Here is a 23,950-nt window from a genome sequence, read left to right on the forward strand (position 1 = left end):
CGCGGGGGCGCGCGCGGGCGCGGCGGCGAGCGGAGCCGGGCAGAGCCGCTCCGCGCCGCGCTAGCCCTTGCTCCGGCCTCGACCGCAGAGATGTTGGATCCGTCGTCCAGCGAGGAGGAGTCGGAGGAGCTGGTGGAGGAGGAGAGCGGCAAGGAGCCGCTGGCTCCCACCGCCGCTCGCCTCTCGCCCAGCCGCCCCGGCGAGAGCCCCGGCCCCGGCCCCGGAGGAGGCGGTGGCGGCGGCGGAGGGCTGCAGCCGGGCGGGCGCGCCGGGGGAGCGGCTCGGCCCGCCAGCCCCAGCCCGTCGGTGGCCAGCGAGAAGGAGAAAGATGAGCTGGAGCGGCTGCAGCGCGAGGAGGAGGAGAGGAAGAGGAAGCTGCAGCTCTACGTCTTCGTCATGCGCTGCATCGCCTACCCCTTCAACGCCAAGCAGCCCACCGACATGGCCCGCCGGCAGCAGAAGGTACCGCGGTGCTGCCCTGCCCTCTTCGTCCTCCTGCGCCCTTCGCGGCGCTTTGTCCCCGCCGCCTCTTGCCCCCCGGCTCTCCTTGCCGCCCCCTGCCCGCTCCCGGCCCCGACGCCCCCCGGGCGCCCCAAGGGCAGTCCCGGCGCGGAGCACTTTGGCCCCCTATGGGCCCCGTCCCGGTGGCGGCTCCGCTGCCGCCCAGACACTGCTCCGGTTATGCAATATGGGAATTGGGGATGTCCGGGATTTTGGCCAGCTGGAGGTTGTTGAAAGGAGACAAATAGCGTTTATGGCTTGCGCCTTGTCCTCCTCCAAAGGGAGTCTGCAAGTTTGCACTTACTGCAAAGTTCCTTTCTTTGGGAGTTGACTTAAGGAGTTGCAGAGCCTCCTTCCAACTTCTCCCAACGTGTGCTCCCCAGTTCCTTGGCAAAGCGTGACAGCAGGGCTTTGCCACAGAACGGCGGCTGCGATGTCCTCTCTGCGTGTGTCACAGTGGCACCCAGCTGTGCCAGGAGCCCCTCGTCTGGGCGCTGGGGCTGGCACAGGGCTGGCTGTGCTCATCAGTATAGACACGAAGTTTCTGTAGCACAGGGACGCAGACATATTCCAGCAAACACAGCCCATTCTTCTTTGTGGTGGGACACAGCTCAGGATTGGACAGCAGTTGTTTATTTCTGGTTTTAGCTGAGTTTCATAGGTGGCCTTTGTAGTCTTGGTAGCATCCTGCCTCCACAAATGACCTTTATACCCAGGGAAACTCCTGGGTGTATTGATGGGAATGACATTCATTCAGCTCTGCTACACCAGAGGACTATTATTAGTCATTGCAACATACGGAGGTAGGGAAGTGTATCCGTTCTGCACGTAAAGGCAGTATAGGACAATCTGGTGCTGCTGGAAGGTTGATGATCTGCTTTGTGAGAAGGAAGCATGTGGCTGAAGATAAGACAAGGTTTAGAGAGTTTTTGATACGTGTTTTTTGCTCACAACCCTTTTTTCAGTAAGTTGTGGATTTTCAAAGTAATCTTGACTTTTGTTTCCTACCTAACTTTTTCATGCTAGGAGAATGTAATGGAATTTATGTAATTCCTCATCTTGGAGGAATCTGAGCAAACAAACCCAGCAGCTGTTCCTCACGTGAAAGTGAACTGAGGACAGAAAGGAGTTTTTCCAAAAGCAGCATCTGTTTGTGTGGGGTGTGAGGCTGGGAAGGAGGGTGAGATGCAGCTGTGAGGTCAGTGCTGTGCAGAGACAGGAAGGGGTGGGAGACAGGGCAGGGATGTGCAGGTGGAACAAAGAAATGGGAAAATTGATGACCTGGCAGCAGACTCAAAGGAATGGAGAGGGTGTGTAGGACCTGGGGAGAAAATAATCTGTTCTATGTGGTGTATGGGAAACATGCTTGGCTTCTTTATAAAATACAGCTCAAATAGATGTCTCACAAGGGCCTAGCATCTTCCCACAAACTTGGTCCTTAAATGGAGTTTGGAAAGCTAAATTTAACGTGACAACACATGTCAAACTGAATTCAGCCTTTTAAAGGTGATTTCACTCTGGGTTTTCTTCTCCTGTGTGTTCCCATTTTCAGCTGTCACAGCTTCCTGGGAGTAAATCCTTGTCCATGTTCCTAAGCCTGACTCCTGCTGAAGTCATTCAGAGCACTGACAGAGCTCCTTATGGGCTCCGTGTGATTGCTGCTTTCTTCTCTCTTTTGACTTTCCTGCCAAAACCCCATCCCTCTGTTCCCAGCCTGCAGGAGACCCCAGGGTGACTTGTGTGGGACTCCTTCCCCCTTTAGCACAGAGTTTTGTTGGGGAGGTTCTGCTGGGTTTAGTCTTTGTAATGAGAACTTTGTGTATTGCTGCAAATCCAAAAGCACTGCAAATAGCAGATCGCTGCATCCTGCTGAGCTACTCGGTGCTGCTGAGTCCACTTTGTAGCTTCCTTCTCCATCTCAGTGATGGAAGAGAGGGCAATTGGTTTTGTTGTAAGTGATGCAAATGCAACCAGGATGGAAATAGCAGCTTTGCTGCATATCACTCACTGGAGCTTGTTTGGGTCCTTCTGAAAGCCTGCAGGTGGTGTCAGGTGTGCTAGCAAAATAGCAAAGAGCTTAAGCTTGTGCTCTGCTGAACAGTGACCGATTTAAGCACTGTGCTTAGTGCAGAGCAGGTATGTGGGGTCAAACTCTCTTAAACCTGTGACAATGCATCATAAAATACAGTCTTTCTGCCTTCTTGGCATGCGTACAGGTGCTGCAACGGTTAGGATCTTAGTAAAGTGAACACAGCCTTCTGAATAATCACGTATTTCTTCATTCTCCTGGGTTGACTTGTTGCTCTCATCCTGTTTTTGCACAAGTTCTCTCTTCAAACTGCTGACGTGTCGTTGTGGGACTGCTGTGACTCAGGTGGTGGTGTGGTGGGACTTGTTGGGGGAGCTGGGACTGTGTGGTCAGGTGCTGCTCTGCTGGACCTGGGGAGATCTCAGAGCTGTGGGGTGTGCAGCTCTGCAGCCAGGAGAGGAAAGCAGCTGATATACTCTTCTTGCTTTCTGTCTGTTCGTTCGTTGCTCCTTAGCAGCGCAGAGAACAGAACACGGGTGTTGTGCTCAGCGAATTGTCTGGAATCCACAGAAAATGATTATTTTCAGTTAAAACACTTATCATTTATTTTGCCAGTTCCTTATCTTAATTTAATTCTAGCCGATATTAAATATTTGCCATAGTTTGGCTATTTATGTGCTTGCAGCTGATTGAATCGGGAAGCAGGTAATTAAATGGGCTGGAAGCTTGGTCTTCGGTTGCTGTAAAACTTTGCAGCTCCTGATCTGGACCAATGATTCAATTATTCAATTTCTCAGGCCAGAGATGTTAGGAACTGACAGAGGGGAGGACTCATCTGATCATGCAACCCCTGCTAAAGCCCACTGTTTGCAGAAAGTATAATTTACAGCCTTGCTCTGCATAGTCTAGACACACTACTCTCCCTGAAGCACTTTGCCTCTTGCACAGTTTGTAATTCCTTCTGACAAGTTGTGAGTCACTCATGCTCAATTCACCTAAGTGGGATGTGGTCTTTAAGTCATTTCCATATGTATTTCTTTTGCTAGCTGAAGAAGTAATTAATTTTTAGTGCAGTTCAGCAATAGGAACCCAGGCATCACAGCACTGGAACTAGCAGTGTATGAATACAACCCCTTGTTAGCTGCTGCCAGTACTTTAATCCAGAGGAGTGCAAGGTAAGCATCCTGCTTACGTTTAGTTATGTATATGTGATTAATATGTGAAGCTTAATAGATATGGTATGATCAATAAAGCTGTTGCTCAGTTGGTGTCAACGTCAGTTCTGCCAGTGGCTTTGGCAGCACCAGGATTTCAGCCTCAGAGTGATCTCTGCTGTAGTATGTCTCCAGAAATCTAGGTTAATTGGAACAATGAGTTCAGGAGAGGGGACCTGTCACCCAGGGGGATGGGTGGAACCCTGCCAGGTGGGTTTTGTTCCCAGCTCTCTTTCCTCCTGGGAGCAGAGGTAGAAGGGAAGGTGGCCTCATTCCCTGCTCTAGGACAGCCTGGAGCACACAGGAGGGAAAGCAGAGCTTAGGAGACTTCCTCTGCCTTGCCCGGCTTTTCTTCTGGGTCGGATGGGCATCGTTATGAGCACCACCTGTAAGTGCTGTCACTGAGTTTGCTGTGTGTGTGCAGTTGTTGGTTGAGAAAGTGCTTTTAGTGACCATACTCTGCACTGTCTGCCTGTGATTCAGGCTGATAAACAAGTCAGACCTTTCCTCAAATTTAAACACCTGAATCAAAATGTCTTACAAGTGTTTATTCAGTTTGGGGTAAGCCATGCAGTGCTCACAGTTACTGTGGTTCAAAGCCTGCCTGTCTCAGAGCAGGATGGGGAGCTTGGACTTCCAGCAGCATGACAAATACAGGCTACCTGATCATGACCCATCGCTATGGGATGCACCATGAGCTGTGTAGTTCAGCTGACACAAGAGTGGGTGGAAAGCTGCCTCCGCACACAAGTCGTGACTCTCAAGCCCTGTGCTCCATCCTGCAGACCAGAGAGGTCTGTCCACACCCAGCTGTTAGCGGCTTAACTTAATGAAACCTAGATTCAGTCATGCTCCAGGATTAGTTTTGCTTAGTTTGCTGCCTTCAGCAGGACTTGGGGTTGATGTGACCATGTGTTGTACAAGCACTCTGGCAAAATAGGGTTGCATGCCAATTGTCCCACAATGGCCACTCGAGCTGATTTAGGGTGATGTTCTCCCAAGGACAGGACACTGATTGCCTTCAGAATAGGATGAGACAGTCTACAGGTGCTAGACTGCGTGTTCCACCTCTGATCCTTTTTTAGTGGGATTTTCAGCCAGATGCAATGATCTAGGACAAGTGTCTCTGGGTATGAACTGAATCTGGTCCTGTACCTGCATGGAGCAGCATATCTTCTGCTTGGGCAGGGATCCTGAGGGAGTAGCTTGGTTGGCTTGGTTAACTGCTTGGCAGTTGAGGGGGGAAAAAAGGGCTATTTGTTAAGAAATGGCTTATAGAAATCCATCCAGTCTCACAAGATCTGGACTGATGCCTTATGAACTGCATCGTGTCAGCTATGACTTCTGAATTTGATCCTGAATACACACAGAGCTGGATTGGACGGTGCTGGGAGTGTGTGGATTTTGTAAGTTAGTACAAAAGTTTGTTAGCTGTGAGATATGTTTGCAACTGATTAGGCATACAGGGTGTGCTTATGCCTGCAGGGGAATTCAGTGGGGAATTTACCATGTTCCCCACTGTACCCAGGTGATTCTACTTGGCATTGTCTGAGCTTGGAAGCAAGCTCTCCCAGCTGAGGTCCCACCAGCTAATTGCTTCCACCGTGGGAAGGGTTTGCTGCTCTTGTATCTGGATAGAAGAGTCTTAGGTACTGGGGTGTAATGTGAGAATCACACAAGCTAAAAATCAAGCCAAAGGGAAATTTCTCTAAGGTGCTACATATCCTTTCCTGGTTCAGCTTTGTGTGTTGCCAGCACGGAGCTGTCAAGGCCTCAAGCTTTACCTTCCATCTTAGCTGACTGCTCCCAACCTTGTAATCAGAGATTACAGACTCATTGCTGCCTCGGAAGGAAGCTAATGGGGTGACACAGCAGGAACCAGCTGCCTCACTACCTGCATGGTGACGATGCAAGGATGAAGGAAGGACACTGAGCACTGCTTCAGCTGCAGCTGTACTGCTGGGCTCAGTAGTGCGGGGTGCCCCCAGCCCACCCTCTGCCAGCTGGGCCTCCAGGCAGGGCCCGTCTGCTGATGGTAGCTGGGGATGTGCAGCTGCTGGAGCAGCGAGGGTTGTTTTGGTGTGTGGCCAAGGCCTCACTGGAGTTAGGGCTGTGCAGATAGCGTGTGGGCTCCCAGGTGGGAGCTTGTGTGGAGGGGTGAGGGGGGCTGGAGGAGGATAACCAGGGAGAAGAGATCACTTTACGCCTCCATTTCTAAGGTGGTTCTGCATCTCTGCTGCTTTTATTTCCAGTTCCTTAAGCTCAGACCTCTGAAGCCTCCCATTGCAAAGCGCGTGTTTCATGCAGAGAGATATGTGATAGATTTTTTCTGCAATCTCCTTTCTGTAAACTCTCCTCTGTCAGGTTCTGTTTCAGACCAGAATTTTTCTGTCTGTAAAGAAGTCACCCCAAAAGTGAATCAGATCCTGCTGAGCGGGACAGTCTTCCTATCCCCTATTTATAGTTCATGCAATTACCCTCCATGCATCTCGGAACTCTAATTGCCTTTTTATTGCTGTTTAGCAGTGTGTTACAGGTTTTTGAATGCTCATGCCTTGTTTTCTCATTAGCTCTATTTATTCCTCCTCTGGCTCCCTTCCTCAACCTCATCAAATTTAGCATCTTCTCCTTGCCTTCAGGGCCTTTTGCGACTGCCACTTCTCTCTTCTGTTCCCGTGTCCTGTCTCATGTTGCAGCTCTAGATGCTCTGTGTGGTCTTGCTACAGCACTCCGTTGGGGCTGTCCCAGCAAGGGGCTCCTTTGTTGGGTGAGGTGGCTTGGATAAGATGTGCTGGTGTCTGCTATGGGAGCTGCCTTGTGTCAGGCAGGGCTCCTCAGTGCAGCTCTGGCAATTAGTGGCAGGTAAGCGATGCAGGCTGCCTATGCTTTTAGGGTTCTGGTGGGAAACTGTGTTCTTCCAAAGCACTTTTTATGCTGGAGGGTGCCATGCTGTGGTGACACCAGCTCAGTCCCCATGGTGCTGATTTGTTGGTGTCACAGGTGCTGTGAATCAGCCGTGCTCTCCTGGGACCTTTGCAACCACACATACACAGGGCTGCTGCGTCACGAGCTGTTCCTGTGCATTCCGGCCTCTCCAAAGCCATGTGTGTTGGGCTGAGAACACACAACTGCTGTTACTGGGGTTTCTTTATTAGTGTTTTTCTCTCTGATGGCTAAAATAGATGTGGGCCTTGTGCTTGTGTGGCACCTGGCACACTGCATCTGTACCTGGGAGCCAGCGGTAGCCTGGGTTTGTCTCATGTTGTCCCAGAGTTCAAAGTCCTTTCTATTGTTATTTGCTCTATGATTTAGCCGTGTTGTATGGCATTTCCATAGCTTGAATTAATTTAATTATCCCCTGAGGTGCTTGCTTGCTCACAGTTGTCCAGGGCTTTGTTGACCTCCTCTTGTGTATTGAGGAGCCCACACGACTCTGAATCATCAGTAAACGTAATCGTGGTGTTTGATGTTTGCTTCATGCTATATACAGTAAATAAACCTGGCCTTAATACCAGTCTGTGCCTCCCCTGTAGGCACCTACTTTGTTCCCAACTGCATACATCCCAGGCACTCTATCCTAATAGCATTCCTATTGACTGGAGAGATTAATATTTCATGTGAAATTGTACCAAAAGCTTTCTCAGCCTATAGGTACGCTGTGCCCTTAGCACACCTATTAAGCATGATGTCAGCTCTGCAAAGATTCAGTGTCACAGGCTTGGCTCACCAGCCCGTGGCTCTCTGCAGCTCACCAGTAAGGTGGCCCAAACTGTGTGGCAGTTTCCTGAGCTGCTCAGCAAGGTGCTGTTTCTTGATCTGCCATCGATAAAATGTTTTGGTTTTTTTTTTTCTCCTGTGTTGAGTGCTGTGGGCTCATGGGGTGCTGCAGTAATTGTTTAGGGCAGGATGCGAGAGAGGACCAGACCCATTGCTGCAGTTCAGGCACTGAATATCCGTGGGTTGCCCCTTCTGCAACTGCATGTTTCCTTCCCAGAGCCTGCACAGCTGCTTCCTCTTCTAATAAGGCAGTTAATAGTCTTGCATAATTCATGCTTACAAGTTGTACACACTTGCTGATAAAAAGAGCCAATGTTTAATTTACACACGGGGGGTGTCATGTAGACCTGGCTACATGAGCCATGCTGAGATGGAAGCGAGATGGCAGTGAGGTGTGAAGGGCAGGTCCTGGCTGCTGCTCTCCCCTGGCTTTGCAGAGCACGGCGGGGCTCTGCCTCTCTGTGTGTGGATGCACCACGTGCTGACTGCCCTTGTTTCGGGCTCTTGGCGTGAGCTGCACCGCATCCTGGCCTCCAGATGTTTGTCCTGTGGCTGTGGCACACGGCTCAGCTGGCTGCAGGACAGCCCATGTGAGACCAGTTGCAGAGGGGCTGTCAAACTGGTGGAGCAGCTCAGCTGCTTAAACCCACACGAGCAGAAGAACAAGGCCCCCAGTTCCATTCTGTCCACTGAAAGCACAAGATTCAGTGGCCAGCCAGAAAGCAGATGGCTTGCTGTTTCTGTATCCTTTCATTTTATTATTGCAGGTCTGCGAGGGAGTTACAGCTGCTCCAGTAGTGTGGCAAATCATCTCCATTTATCTTGTGCTGTTACGGCTCAGTGATGTCAGATGGTCTCTTTACATTTCATGTATGTTCAGACTACGCCAATCACAGTGTTTTTTCCATGAAAACTTAATGATGAAAGATAACACCAAGTGATATTTTTCTTCTTTAACCAATGGTTTCTTTTGCTGCATAACCTTCATGTTAATGGTCATAATCTTTCCTTGCTGTGGTTCAAGAGAACAGATGTGCTTTTTGGATATATATGGATATATACGTGTATCCAAATATATATATATTTGTACCTAGAATCTTCTTTTTCTTTTTTTTTCTTTCTTTTCAGCTCTGATTACTTGCATTGCAATGCTGTGACCTATATTCAAGGTGAAACTTTTGATAAGTGTTTGCTTTGGGAAGGGAGGCACGCAAGCATGTTTTTGAGGAGATTGGAACCTGTCAGACAGCAACACACATTTCAATTAGACGTCAAAATGCAAATCATTCAGACTTCAGTGCACGTCAAGGTGAGACTAGGAAGAACTTTAATCCATTCTGAGATAAAGTTGAAATCCTTGTGTGCTTTAGTTATCCCCAGTCAATTATGCTTGCTAGGAGTTGTGTGCTGGCAAGTCAAAGCTGTACAGGAAGATCCTAGCATGATATTTTTGTCACTTGTTCAGATGTTTGCTGTCCCCATGTAGAACTCATTTCCTCCAAGGGCTATTCCCCTTCAAATAATAGAAAAATGACTCAGAAAGTTGCAGCTGCAGTGACAGCTCCCATGATTTTAATGGCTTGATGATTATTAGTATTGTTGAGTGTCTTAGCCCTAAGCTGGCCTGTGGTGTGTGCTGCCTCGCTGTGATGCATGGATGCTGAGCAAGAAGGCCTGCCCTTCATCCCTGTCCCATGGGCGATGGGCGGGCTGCTGAGGATGCTGTCAGTGCTCCCATCCCATGGGTGCTCTGGGCAGGGTGAAGTAGGGGCCAGGGCAGGGTGCTCTATGGAGCAGGGCATGGCCAGAGGCTTCTGAGCATCCCTAAATAGCAGGTCTGAGGAGTTTCCCATGGCCCTCGTGGCTTTGGGAGGCAGAGCCTAGAGGTGGAGTGCATCTTGCTGAATCAGAAAGGAGACTGCTAGCCCTGAGACTCTGGGGGCTGGAGGGAGGAATTGCTCACACAGGCACTTGGAGCAGGGCGGGTATGTGCTTGGGAGGTTTTTCTTCCCGTTGGCTTTGAGAGTTTGAATTGAACAGCTGGAGTGGTGAGAAGGCTGGGAGATATTTTCTTACCCTCTGCTCGAAGAGCTAAGTCGCAGTTTTAGAAAATGTATTGTAAATGAAAGATGCTATTTCTGCTCTTCAGCCTCTCTGTTTTTCATGTATCTTCTTCTCTTTCTGGCTTCTCAGCAAACATTAATGAGAAAGTAGAGGGTGTGAACCAGCAAAAAAAACCAACAACTTTTCTCTGTTGAAATCATGTACAAGGTCATAGCAGTTTGTGTAGCAAATCTCACAGGACTTGAAAAATGTCCTTGGTGTCATCCTGTGCAATTTGTCAGTGGTGTTTATGGACTCACAGCACTACTTTGCACCAGAGATGGCAACCATACGCTGTGGTTATACATCAAGACTCTTTTTTTCCCCCAGGTTGGATGACTCAGGTTTGTAGACACAAGGCTTGTAAGTTGAATGGGGGGAAAAAAATAGCAAAATGTGAATTATGCAGCTATTTTCACAGCAGAACACTTAATTATGGTTTCAAATATACTCAGCACTAGAATAAATGATGGAGATAGAGCAGTTCTATAAATGGCTGCGTGCCTTGGAGCTCAGACCTTGCCTGGGGGATTCTCAAGCACTCCCACTACCCTCTGCCAGAGGGACAGGAACAAGGCAGGAGGGTAGGGCTGCAAGCAAAGGGAGACAGAGGCAGAGGAACAACCTGCATCACATGGGCTGCTGCTGAATCACTGTTTACACCGCTTCTGTACCTGCTGACTAGATGCATTAAAATAGGATACTTCTATTTTTAGTTCTTACCTTGTGCATTCATGCAGATACGTGCACTGAAATTAGGCTTTCAGTGATGGGAGTAGCGTTGTGCCCACATGCGAAGTGTTTCGGAGTTACGGCACAGCAGCAATTCCACCATCTCACCTGCACGAGAAGCAGTTTGGGTGTGGAAGTAAGGCAGTGTGGAGCTGAGCACCTCGAAGCTGCCCTTGCTGCCTTCCTAGCACCAGCACTGCCAGGCTTTGTTCCAGATCCTGCTGGCTGCTTCTGTGCTGATGTGCTGCCCACATGGGGACGGAGGAGCTGCTGCAGCAAAACTGAGCCAGGCAGGCTGGAATGCTGAAAATGGAAGGGGAGTGATGTAGAAAGTCATTACTGTGGTCCAGTACTGCTGCTGTGACATTGCCAGCTCCAAGAAGGCAGGTCGTGGTGCCTTCATCTCGGGCTGCACAGCCTCTGTGCCTTTCTGTAGGAGACATACTGCATGGAAACACCCCTACAATTGAGGAGGTGAGGGATACTGGCATGTTTGCTAAATGTAGTAAACCATAAATTAGATATCTCCCTGCTTAAGTTTGGGATGGAAAAAGACAAGGGGTTGGAGGTGTCATGTGGAATATTCCAGTGAAAGCAAAGCTTTCTCATCTGACTGTACTGGGATTAAAAATAGCATTTGGGAAAGAGAAGAAATGAAAAATAAGTACTCTGCTTTTGAATGGTTTCCTGATCTGCATGACAGCAGCTCTGTGGCATTGCCTGCACTCACTGCTGTGACTTCAGAACTCGGCTGTGATTCCCTGGGGCTGATAAGATTATTTGACTTAATGCATCCTTTAAATAACATTGCCCAGCCTTTCCCTACCCCACATCTGTAGCCACAGGTGTTTCCCACGGGGGCTGGAAAGCCGATGCCCTGAAAGTGCATGAAACCAGGCAGAGCATCTTCTGCTCTGTCCCTGCAGGCTGAGCAGACAGGCCCCAGAGGAGAGACCCTGTGTTGCCAGAACCCCATTTCTGGCCCTGAGCTTCCTGCAGCACTGATCTCGGGGCAGTCTGATTCCCCACACCTTGCAAGCTCCCATTAGCTTTTATCACCTCTCCTTACCCAGCCTGCTCAGAGCACGTTTGAAGGCACTGGTGGTGCCTTCAGATTCAGCTCTATTTCCCTGATAACCATTAACTGTGCTGTGAGAGTCTGGGCTGCCCAGAAAGAATGACTGAGTCATTCTGGTACTTGTTCTGGCCCAGCACAGCAGCCTTGCATGGACTGGTTTTCCCTGAGTTTCGTTTGGAAGAGGCCTGTGAGCTCCCACTGAGGCTGCCCAGCAATAGAAAGAGCTCGTGTGCCATGTTGTCCTTGGGGGTCTGAAGGGTCTGGCTTTTGTCTCAAAGATAAACCTGTCAGGAAGGGAAGTGTTCTTCAGACCGTGCTGGAAGCAATACCAGAATTGTCTGCCTTCCTTTCATAGAGAGCCCCACTGATTTTATTAATGCTTTTGTAGGGGAGCGGGCTTAGAGGGCCATCACAGATGTGTGTTACAAAGCCTGCTTACTAGGTGGGTTTTCCCAAGCCTTTTAGAGGTGGATTCATAGTGCCTCTCTGTATTTGGGGAAGAAACTCTACAGGTTTAGGTACTTTGTATCCTTTATTTTCTGGACCCCAAACTGTGATGGAGGTCTGTTCTCTTCAAGGCTATTTGAAGCATCACAAAACTGTGTGCAGGGAGCTCTGGCTATCTCTAGAGCTCTCCGGGCTGATTTCCCCTTGAGCTTTTGTGGAGAAATACTTGAAGGTGTAGGGTGTCTTGCAGCTAGTTTTCCAGGCACTCCATTTCGTGGCTCATGTGAGGTGTTTTTTGACCACTGATGCTCTCTTCACACAGAGCTTGCAGGTCAGTAGTCAGTCACAGCAGATCCCTGTGCCTGGCATGCTTCTTTGCTCCCTAATTGCCTACTCCTTGCCTCCTATCTGCATCCAGTAAGCAAGCTACAGCAGTAGTTAATTACTCTTCTGGGCTGAGTGCTGTATTATAGTCTGTTCTGTCAATACTAATTGTTTTATAGAAATATGAAGTACCACTTTCCCTTCCCTCCGAGGGCTTTGAGATGCAGTGTGGGCTCTAATATCGTTTAGTCCTTCTGTCCGGTGTGAACAGGAAAACATGATCTCCAGTTCAGAGCAGGTACTTTTGGGTCATCTTTTGAAGAGCTGCTTTTGGGGTCTGTTCCCATGCCTTTCCACTAAAGCTCTTTCCCTTTCCTGATGCCTCGCCAGTACCGTGTATTTAAAACTGGTTGACAATAACACAAGACCACAGTGATAGCTTTGATCTGTATTGGTGAATTCAGGCAGTCCTTTCTTACGCTGGGTTGAGGTTCCTTATTCTTTCTTTTCAACCTCTGGTTCAATAAGCAAGTTGCATAAAAGAATAAGTAAATGAAGGTGATGTATGCAGGCATCTTCTGAGAGTTCACGCAGCAGCACATAGGGAAAACTCTCCTACCAGTGCATGGAAAATGTCAGCCCCTGGCTTTCAGAGGTGTCCTTGCTTGTTTGCACCTTCTCCAGTGACTGGTCGCAAGTAGATATCCACCACTGAGGTGTATCATTCTGCCTCTATTTGTTGTTCTGGAATAAACACCAGATAAAAACACATTCGTTCATAATGAGAGAACGGTAAATTAAAATGTGTCCCGAGTGTGTTCAGCTTCAGTGTGTTTGCAGTGACGAATGCTTTGGGGCTGTGTTTTGATTCTCTTTGCGTCACTGGAGGTTTTGCTGTTGGCTTTGGTCATTAACAGCCTTGCACAGAGCAGGATAAGCTCCAGGGTTAGGGATTTTTGCATCTCATACGGCATTTATAAACAGCTTACTCCAGTGTGCTCTTAGCTTTTCCTGTATCCCATTAAAATAGCTGTGAGAAGACAGCTTTTTAGTCTTGGTCTCCCTGTTGTCTGTTGTAAGGGCTGGACATTATGGCAGCTTTGTGAGCAGAAGTGTGGTCTGGTTTGAGTTTTCATACAAGAGCTTCCCATCCCAGCCAAGCACTCACTGACTGCAGTGCAATTTTTCCGTACAAGCACTCAGCAGCGTGATGTACTGCTGCTGTCACCTGCAGAAGACCTTGTTCCATGACCTTAATATGCATCTCAGCTTCAAACTTGCTCAGTCAGGACTTGCAAAAGCCTGTGTTCCTGTCCTTTGTATTGTGTCACCCGGGCTTGTTGAAGGCTGCATGTAAATTGCTCTTTGCAAACAGTTTTCTGATCTCAGCCACAAATCTGATTATGGTTACATTAGGGAATGGAAGCATGAGAAGCCAGGTCGTTGCTTTAAATTTTAGCATTAAAGGTCAAGTTCTGCTGATTTTTAATCCTCTGACAGCAGCAGCAGCCTCCTACCTCGTGCTTCCACAGCTTCTCCCCAAGAAACATGCGGGTTTGGCACAAGCTGTGGGTTCTTCTGCTTGTATTTCGGGGCTGTTTCCTTCCATTCCTTATTAAAATGCATATGTTTATCCTCATTTAAAGTGATAATCTCTATCAAAAAGCTAATGATCACAATACCTGGCTTACTTTTCCCCAACAAAGATGACAGCAGTGATACGAGTCATTATGTTGCTGATAGTAAAATTGCTACCTTCAGGCACGTCTTTATGTTAGGGTTGGATTTTTTGGCTGCCACAATTCACAAGAGAGAGACAGTTGGAAATTTTCTCCTTTAATAAGTAGTTTTCATACCTCTCAAGTTTCTTAATCGAGTCAAGCTGCTATAGCTACCAGACTGGAAAGAGCAGAATATTCAAGTGCCTTTTTTCTTTAAATATGCATCTGTGTGTGTAAGAATATTGTGGCTTTCCAGAGGTAGGATCAAGTCACAAAGACTTCCTGGTGGGTTCTTGCTGTTGCTTGGCTATTGTGGTGCTTGCTGCAGCAGGCTTTGTGTGTTCTGTCCTCCCACTGTACCACCACAGTCACTGTGCTGGGCACTGAGGACCCCTCAGCCCCAGGCTGCAGCTGGCAGTGTCCTGCTCAGGGGCTGGAGCCACCAGGATTTAAATCTCTAGTTTTCAAAGTGAAGTCTCCATGGGTTCATGACATAGCATTGCATAAGAACATGATTGATTTTTCTTCCTTTCTCCTATGTGGGGAGGCATAAATGCCTGCATAGGAAAACCAGCAACTGTAAGGAGTATCCCAAATGCCACCATCTGCACACCTCCCAATGTCTGAGAACTGTGCTCTGTGAATGACGACAGCAGGCTCTATCAAGGGTATGACTTGTATTTAATTGTGTTACAATCCCTTTAATCTAGGATTATATCCAGTTGTTTTCTTCATGTGGGTTGTAGACTGTCAGATAAAAGCGGGAGCAGCTGGGAGGAGACAAATGGCTCTGAAAAGAGGCTGAAAACCTTGAGCATCTGCAGATGCTTTTGTTGGAAGCATGAATCTGTCTCCCAAAACCATCCAGGCAGGTGCACATGCTGCCAGGACCCTCCGGCTTTGATAACTGAAGACCCTGGGAAGGCAACTGGCTGCAAATGAAATGGTGATTGCTTTCCCCTCACTGAATGAAATCTTCTCTGAGGCGATTATGCAGATTAAAGCTTCCCACTGTAATGTACCAGAATAAATATAGTGGTGGCTGCGTGCTGTAGGACTGCATGCAGTGTGGCTCTGGGTGCAATGCCTGGCTCCTTGCAGGGAGAACTTGCGTTGGTTGCAAGCCCAGGCTGACCTCTGGTTTATGGTATCAAGATGTAGTCATGGGGTAAGGTTTGCAGTTTACAGTATGTCACAGGGCTGGTCATGCCAATATGATATTTTCACTTTAAAAGGCACAGGGCCTTTTAAAAGCAGCTTTGCCACTCCTTAGCCAGAACATCTGCAGCAAGTGTTCACTGCAGCACTTGCCTGAGGAGCATGCTTGCTGGGCAGCCACATGCAGGATAGTAATGTTTTTAGCTCACTAGGAAAATAAACCGTTGTCAGACAGCTGGGGAAGGAAGCGTTTTGGAGCTGAGGATGCAGCCAGAGCTGGCCTGATCTAGCTGGAGTCCAGAACAGGAGCCCTGTTAAAATAGGACTGGAAGGATCTGTCTGAACTCGGTGCGGGCCTGGAAGCACTCAGGTTGCTTCTGATTTCCTCACTGCAATTTACACCTGTTATTTCTTCTTGTGGGCATGGGGAGTATGTTGTTCTCCTCTTTGCAGCAGATTTCTCCAGTGCTTGGAGGACTTCGGTGGTCTTCCCAGGCTGCCCCTGTTCCACATTCCTTCTGCTGTTCCTGCTCCCCATCCTGATACCTCTCTCCTGCTCCTTTGTACACTCCTTGCGCATCTGATGCTTTTGCTTTTTTATTTTTTTCCCCTTACAGTGCAGTACAACTGTATTTGTGTTCAGCTGCATTTCACTCTGCTGACAGCTGAGTAACACTGTGCAAATGACTTAATGTACCCCCAGCTATGCGCTCCAAGTGTTAAGTTAAACCATTACCCTCAGTAACGGATGGGTTTTTTTGCCAACCTGATAATTGGCAGTAGGTGCCACTTTGACCGAGGTACATGGGAGACTTTTCCATGCCTACACAAAATCATTTTCCTTTTTTATCACAGCATGATTTAACTACCCAGTGCTGTTAGTGCTGTTTGATTGGGTTGTGTGCTATGTAATTCCAAACAGAGTGTGTGCACTGTAACCACATAGCAAATTATAAATTTCTAAAGTGCAGGATTCATACACGTGAGAGCCACAGAGAACCTCTTCCACCGTAATCAGCTCCTTCGAAGGGGGGGGGGGGGGGGAAAGAGAAGGCAGTGAGAAAGGCAGTTGAGTCCAGTGTGTAGTGAGAGCAGATTTGTTGTGGGCTGGGCCGGGAGCATCATAGCGCTGTGTGCTTCCCTCTGCTTGCCATGGCCTTGGGGTTCCTTGGGGTTGGTTGATGGCTCCCGCAGACCCTCACGGGACTCTGAGGTCTGAGGTCTTGGGGCGCGAGCTGCTGGGCTCCGATGCTCCGCCCGTCAGCCGCAGAATCACAGCGGCTGTAGAGCGGCGAGCCTGGAGCTGACCGCGGTGCTGAAATGGCGTGATGTTACCTCTGTTTTTCACTGCTTTATGGCACTTAGTTGATGCGCTCTTTGTAGGACTTCTGTTCTCTATCTGGCTTTTCCTAAAGGATAAAATCTGTATTTACATCTAGGCTTTCGCACATCTAGAATATTTGTGCCTGCAGAGAAATGCTGAGTCCTACTGTGTGTGGCTAACTTATGAGATTTAAGAAGGTGGAGATGCTGGCAGTGTGTGGCAAATTCCAGTGCTGCAGGAAGAGCAGTCTTATCTTTAAGAATGCTTGAAATCTACAGAAACCTGTGGCTGTGAGGAGTCAGGCCTTGGAGAAGGAAATGATTTCTCAGCTCTGCAGTGAAAACATGCTGTGCTGTATCCAAAGATGGAAAATTCTACCTGGCTCCAGTCACAGTCAGTTGATACCCTGAAATGTATGAAAAGGAGACAGTGCTGGAGCAACCCACGCTTACTTTCATGCATGCTGGTCAGCCTTGGTTCTGTGTGCCTGCGTTGCAGTGCCATGAATTCCTGCAGCCTCCTCTCCAGCACTATTTTATAACTTTTTAATTCAGAAAAATGAAGTGAGAGGAAATAAATCCCACAAATGGCAAAGATGAACAAGATACTGACTGCTTCTGAGGTGGAGCCTTACCATACAGTGTCACTAGCAAACTCAAGATGTCCCTCATGTCTGCTGCAAACCCAGTTCATTTATCCTTGCTCTCAACCAGCCCCCATACCAACCAAAGGCTTCAAACATGGTCTCACCACCCCATTCTCTTCCTGTATGGAGAACAGAAAACAATATGTTGAGACTTGCTTTTGAGCAAGTATTTGTAGGGGTGGGGATGCCAAATGTCTTGAAGTTATGGTTATAATGCTAGACCTTTCCTCCAATCCAAAGTGCTAGACCACTATGGAGGTTGAAAATCACTGCATTTAATGCAGGATTTGTTTCTGTTAAGGTACAGTGATTGTAGAATTGCTGTCTGCTTAACACAGTGAAAACTCTTTATATTCAATTTAAGAGGTGGAAACAGCACTGGAGTATCCTGCTCCTTTCATCCACCTTCCCAAGGAGTGCAGCTGGTATTCACTGGGCTGTTTCTCTGCTGGCTGTCACCCATCCCAGCACTTCTTCAGAAGCTGCTGAGCTCTCCTGGGGGCTCTGGGTCTTTCCTCATGCTCACAGCAGCCATCGTTTGCATAGCACAGCTGCTGGGGCAGACTTAATGCAGTTCTGTACTTAATGAAGGCGCTCATCAAGATGGGAGGCTTTTTGGCTTCCTGACTGCCACTGTTGTCAGCGGTTCCTGTTAACACTAATGGAAATTGCAATCTGGTGTCAGCAGCACAGCACGCCCTGTGATGCTGCAGGATCGGCAGTGTGGAGGTATTCCTTGTGTGTGACACAGAGCTTTGCTGCCAGTGGTTTTGCTATAATGTTGTGCTTTCTGTGCCAGCTTAATATTCTCTTATTTTCTGTCCTGGAAAAAGCCTATAAAATTGAGGAGCGTGGTAGGTGTAGGTCCTTGTTTTCAAGGCAACGCGAATAAGAGAAGTCTTGCTTCTGTTGAATTGGCTTGGTGCTTCAGAGGGTTTCTCTGAGGCCCTCAGTAGCTGCATGGAGCACCAGTCTCCTTCCAGGAGTGCAGCAGCAGCTGTTGAGCAGGGGAGGCAGCCGGTGTCGCCCATCCTGTGGTCAGCTCCTGAGCAGCAGATCTGCACGCAGGCTCAGCAGGAAGCTCAGCCCCGAGGCTGCTCCTGAGTTCTGCTCAGGCTGCAAAGGGGCTACTGGATGCCTTGCCTTGTTGGCTCATCTCAGACCCTGTGTGGCTCAGGATTGATATCTGCATCTTGTTGTGCATTATCTGCATATGTCTGCTTACAGTGTGGTTCCTTTGCTACATCACAGGCTTTCTGATGCCAGTTAGTTGTTTGTTGTTTTTTTTCCTGATGTTATTTTCAATTTCTTTGGTTCCCAGTTGTATCTGGTTGAGTTGGGATTTGTTTTGCTCATTTAAATCCCATTTCTGAGAAAATTGTCTTAGAAATAAATCACTGGATTTATTAAGGCTCACTGGAACAGTACATGGTTTGAAAAGAAATGATCATAGTGTAGAATACTAAAAGAAGTGAGAAATTGTTTTTGCCCTTTAAATTTAAGGAGAGCTTATGTGTACCCCAGAAGATAGGATGTGGAAAAAAGGAAAATAGCAAAGTTTAATAGACAGATGCCTGCCCTACTGATGAATGAGGCTTGCCCAGCAGCTCCGCTCCTTGTTTTGGCAGCTTTGCCTGGTGCATGCAGCAGGGGGAGGCAGCTGTGTGCTGGTTCATGGCAAAGACTTGGGCTTCTGCACCAGCCAAGGAAGAAGTCTTCTCGCCAAGACTGGTGCTGGCTGTTTTCTCCCTAACTGGCAATGGCATTGAAGTCCTCAGGTACCTTGTATTTTCAACTTACTGGGCTTATTCTTTCCAAGATTTCCTGGAATTGAGGGAATATTCATTGCTGATTGTTATGTGTGCTCTGGCAAATGATTTCTGGCTTTCTGAGCCTGCAGGCAGGGTTTTGGTTGGAGCAGACAGCTTTCTGTCTCCTGTGCACATCAAGCCAAGCACTGAAGGCTGATTGGGAACGAACCGGAGGTGGAACAAAGTTTCACACCAGTTTGTCCCTGTTCTGTTAGTGTGGGTAGGATACTTGCCCACTCAAGTAACCATCTTGTGCAGATCTCCAGAGTCTGGGAACTGCAGAAGGGACTGAATAGGAAAATAACACTAGTGTCAGGGACAAGAGCATAGAAGCTTCCCCATGTGAAGCTGTTGCAGTGGAGGGGTCTGGCATTCTTTGTGCTGGGTTTATGGACCCAGCCACATGGCCACTGTTGTGCTGGGTCCTTTGGGGGCAGCTGCCAGGCAGCTCAGTGCTGGGATGCTAGGAGGCATTTGTCTTGGAGACAGCGTCAATCAGCAACGCCTCCTCAAGCGCCGGTGTGTGGGTCCCTCTGCAATATGGCACAAGCTGGCGGCGATGCTGGCTGAACACCCAGCACCCCAGGTGAAGCACCCAGCTTGATCAAATGTTTTGGGTGCTCTCAGGTAAATCACCGTGTTGAGGATCATCTAAGATTAGTGTTCTTTCCTCTGGGTCTCTGCAGATAACTGTTATCTCTAATGGTCTGGTGTAGGCTGAGGTTTTAATAGGACTGTTCCAGTATGAAGCAGGGCTGAGGCGAGCTGAGCTGCTGGAACCTGTGTGCACACGTGATGTGGGATCTGTTTTGCCAATGATGGGATCACAGCACACTGAGTATGCCCCAGGAGCTATATCCTGCTCTGTGTTCTGCTGCCTGCACAAGCCTGCTGCCATGGCATAGCCGCTTCCGTATGCTTGCTGGAGGAGGAAAACAAGAAGGTAGTGATTTGATGTGTTGTGCTCATTCTTTAGGGCTTATTTTCCCCCTTTTTCATGTTTTTTGACTCTTACAGTTTCCATCATCTCTTCTAGGGCACCTGGGAACAGAAGGGCAGCTCCAGGATGCAGAACGCCTTAGGCAAATTCTAGCACAACAACTGCCTTTCACAAAGAATAATCTGATTTTGTTGTTTTTTTTTCCTCCTTCTCTATGCCCACATATTTTCTGCTCCTACCAACACTGAAATTATATGCTTGACATCTGTGCTGTCTCTGTTGCTTTTTGTGGGGGTTTTGGCTTGTACTCTCAACACACAGGCACTTGCTACCAGATGCAACGAGAGGCACTTCTTCCTCCTGCCCTGCAGGATAGGGCTCTGCCCACTCCCATCACTCCTTCGGGGCTTTTCCATCAGCAGCACAGTGATAGCAGGGAACAGTGACCCTCCTAGGAGAAGTGACTGGAACTTAAAGCCCTTAAAATTATCCTGCCTCAGGCCTAAAGAAGAAGAATGACTTCCTTCTCTTTTAGGGACAGCCCTCATTATACTCCATTGCAGAGGATTCCTTAAAACAGCTCTCACTCTGTAACTGAGAAAGTCTTTCACATGTAGCTGTGTTTTTGTAAAGGATCTTTATGCAGGGTCACATACAACTGATGGTTGAAAACTGCCAGACTTTAGGTGTTTAGTGTGTAATAATTATATAGAACTTGCTTTTTGCTAGATTTGTTAGAAAACTGGTATCTCACGTTTGCCCAGAAAAGTTTGGGATGGACACTGGGGAACCTGATCACTGCAGACCCAATTTATCTTTGACTTCTAAAGGGTTCTGGAACATGGAAAGCAGCATTGAGGGGTGTTATTTGGCTTTAATTAAACTGAGCAGGAGGTGAAAGGCAAAAGGAAACTAGCATGCCTGCCAGAGGCACCAAAGGAAGAGGGATATTCTCCCAGGTAGCTGTGATATCCCACCTGTCCTTACCAGATGCTCCTGAAGGTTGTAGCAAAGCTCAGACCACTTGCTGCAAAGCCAGCCGGCAGATAGTCTTTCTCTTATCTCAAAGACCATTATCAAGCTGCACGCCTAATTTCATGCAGGCAGCTAATTGCCCTCTTTGGAGGCGCCAGTGCAGGACCTGCATGCACTGCACACGTGCTTCATGTGCATCGTGGTGAACGCAGTTTGCCATGGCTGCATTTCATTTTTATTTACAGCACAAAATGGAGAAATGGGCAGTGCTTCCTCCAGCCTCCCTTGCTGGGCCAGCGGACTCTGAGCTTGGAAATCTGGGAACTTGTTTGAGGTAAAATGGACCTGGAGGTGTATCCCCATGGGGCTCTCACCCCATCTCTAGGATGCCTGAGAAAAGTCACCAGGTTTGCTTCTTTCATTTTCAGCCTCCTGTAATATTCCGGTTGAATACAGGGGCTTGGAAAACTTGGATAACTTTAACAGTACATTGCCTTAAAGTAGGTAAGAACAATTGTAATAATAAACCTTTCCAGTGGAAATCATTATTACTGTGAATAATGTATCCTGATGCCTTTCTCAACGATCTATGTGCATACCAGCCAATGCCAGTTCCCACACCTCGTGTCTGCGCAGCAACGGGGATGCAAATGCAGCGCTCTGTTTTCTAACAGCAGTTTGCTGCTTGGACCAAACTACCTTCTACCAAACTTTTTTTTCCAGCACCAAGCAACGTGCCCTTGTAAAATCTGAGATTACTCACTTCAGCAGGAAATGTGAGGAGGAGGAGGAGGTATGCTGAAGTTTCACACCTTTTCTCTTGTTTTTCATCTAGAAATGAGTTCTGTTCTGGCTTGAGTGATTGATTGAACCTTTTTCAAGTGCTGTCTGAAGGAGACAACTGATCTTTTCTACTGGATCACAGATATGTTTGGCTCTTAGATTTTCTTAAAACTGAGAATGTTTTCTTTCTTAGAGTTTGTTTCCTGGAAGTCATTGTACATGCACAGAATAAGGGAAAAATTCAAGCGTGACCAGTTGTTCTTAGCCACAGCCCTGCTGTGTAATAGGTTAGATCTCTTGCTGGGGTGCTTTGAAAACTGGCTGCCTTTGGGCAAGACCCATTGCTTTGACTTGCCTGTGCTTCCCCTTCCACCTCACTAAGCCCATCTCAAACTGCTTTAGATGGCAGCCCTCTCTTCTGGGAGGATGACAGTTTTTCTTGGAGAAGAGCAGTGTGTGGGTGCCAGCAGGGCTCAGCACTTCAGCCCTGTGTGCTTGGAAGCTTCTTGCCAGTTCTTGCTGTATTGTTCAGTAGTATCAAAGGTATTACCTCCCCTGCTAACTTTGCCAGGCTGAAAATGGCACTTTTCACAAGGCTGGGACACAGCATGAGTCCTTTAGTCTCCATTCATTTGCCCGTCTCCTCTGCTCAGTAAGAAGTGTTCTTAAAAAAGCCTGTGAAATGGAGGCGAAAGTCAGAGCTTAATGATGAAAAAAGCACAAAAATAACTCCAGTGATGGTGGACACACGTACCTTTTTGTTCAGAGACAGGACTGTTTATTGTTTGCAGATCTGAAGTGTCAGTCCAAGATCTTTGGATCACATTAACGCTTTCAAATCAGTGTGAGCTGCTGTATACATTAACCAGCAAGGACGATTAGTTCTGCAGTATGTAAGGTCTGCCTGGAGTGGGAACATTGAGATGAAAATAGTTCAAATGGTGATTTGAAAGCATCCCTCTAAAAAGTAGCTTGCTTTCTTCTCCCACAGCCCACCATCCCTGTCTGTGAGAGGTTCTCTGTCTTCTCATTCATTTAGCTGTTTCTGAAGAGAAGCAAAGTGCTGCTGTTCTCCTTTCTAAGACAGGAGATGAGGCACAAAAGAAGTGAACAGTAGGGCAGTTGGAGAGCAAGGACTTACCTGGGAGCTGCTCTCTGAGGCACAAGCCCGCACAGCCAACCTGTGTTCCCACCCTGTCCTTCACCCTCTTCCTGGGCTCATTCAAGTTCTGAATAATTAGCGGTCCTTGGGTTGTGCCTGGGATCTACCGGTGCCTTCCTCTTTGGGGAAGTGTTTGATCTGAGTGAAAAAAAGGAACTGTTTACAATGGGAGATGCAGAGCTGGATGGATACACCTGTTAGAGACAAGTAAGTGGTAAGGACAGTAGGCATCTTCTGGTGTCCCCATCCAGGTTTCCCATGCAGCAGCAGGGTGCAGATGGAAGATGTCGGGGGAAGGTGATCATGGCAAGCCCCAAACCCTGACTTTGCTTTGCTCTTACAAAAGCACACATCATTGCATTTCAGAAAGTGGGAGCAACCATAATAATGTTTAATGTCATTCATATGTGTCTAAAGAGTGGCATGATGAATCAGAAAAGAAATGGCAGAAAAGAAATGGAAAAGAGTGAGCATTTATGCCCCTGCAGAAGAGCATTTTCTGCAACGAGCAGCATCGCTGGGAGCTGAGAGGAGCAGGCAATGCATTCCCTCTGGCTGCACCCTGCTCCACAGCAGGCTCCAAGCACTCATCCTGGAGTAAGGGATGTGCCATGTGTGTGTCCCCTGGGAGCAGTGATGTCAGAGTCAGTGAATCAGTGACGGGCTCCTTTCTGTGAGTGTAGGCACAGGGAGGGAAAGGCATGTGCCTGCCTGCTGTGCCTGTAAAGATGCATTGCGGTTGTCAGGAGCCAAAGCACAAGGAGCTCTCTGCTAACAAATATTAAACTTCTCTGAAACAACCAGAAAATATGCTGTTAGGCAGCTGGGAGGACTTCGCTGAGATGCACAGTTAATACTGCTTGCTTACATTGATAGCAACAAGCCAGTGACATTCAGCAGTCTGCAAAGCAGCCATATCTGCCTGGGAGAGATGGCAATTAAAAAGACAAGTGCTGGGGACATAAACCACCCCATGGGGCCCCTCTCCTATCAAAGAGAGCAGCACCAGCACAGGGGAAACGTGCTGCAGTTCCCAGCTGAAGGACAGCCTGCTGGCTGGGTTTGTAGGGTTGTGCCCGTGGCTGGGACTGTGGGGCAGGTGCAGAGCTAGAGGTGATGTATCAGTAGAGGTGGTCAGAGATTTAGTGCTGCATACAAAGGTGATTAAAAAAAAAAGCAGTGGCGTGTGTGTTCCTGAGCATCTTCCCTGAAGCAGCTGCTCTAG

General features: G+C 48.1%; 1 protein-coding gene across 3 annotated transcripts in view; it reads left to right on the top strand.

The window, feature by feature from the left end:
* Positions 1 to 90: 90 nt before the first annotated feature.
* The window catches only part of CADPS (calcium dependent secretion activator), a 173,076-nt gene continuing 149,216 nt past the window's right edge, over positions 91 to 23,950 (top strand). For all 3 annotated transcript variants that reach the window (XM_042823751.1, XM_042823752.1, XM_042823750.1), the window contains exon 1: positions 91 to 462. In XM_042823751.1, coding sequence (XP_042679685.1) covers positions 91 to 462 — 372 coding nt within the window. The remainder of the gene's footprint in view (positions 463 to 23,950) is intronic.

Source organism: Centrocercus urophasianus, unplaced genomic scaffold (genome assembly GCF_019232065.1).
Source record: "Centrocercus urophasianus isolate 14NV4802_14NV808 unplaced genomic scaffold, USGS_Curo_1.0 seq_22, whole genome shotgun sequence".
Taxonomy (NCBI): domain Eukaryota; kingdom Metazoa; phylum Chordata; class Aves; order Galliformes; family Phasianidae; genus Centrocercus; species Centrocercus urophasianus.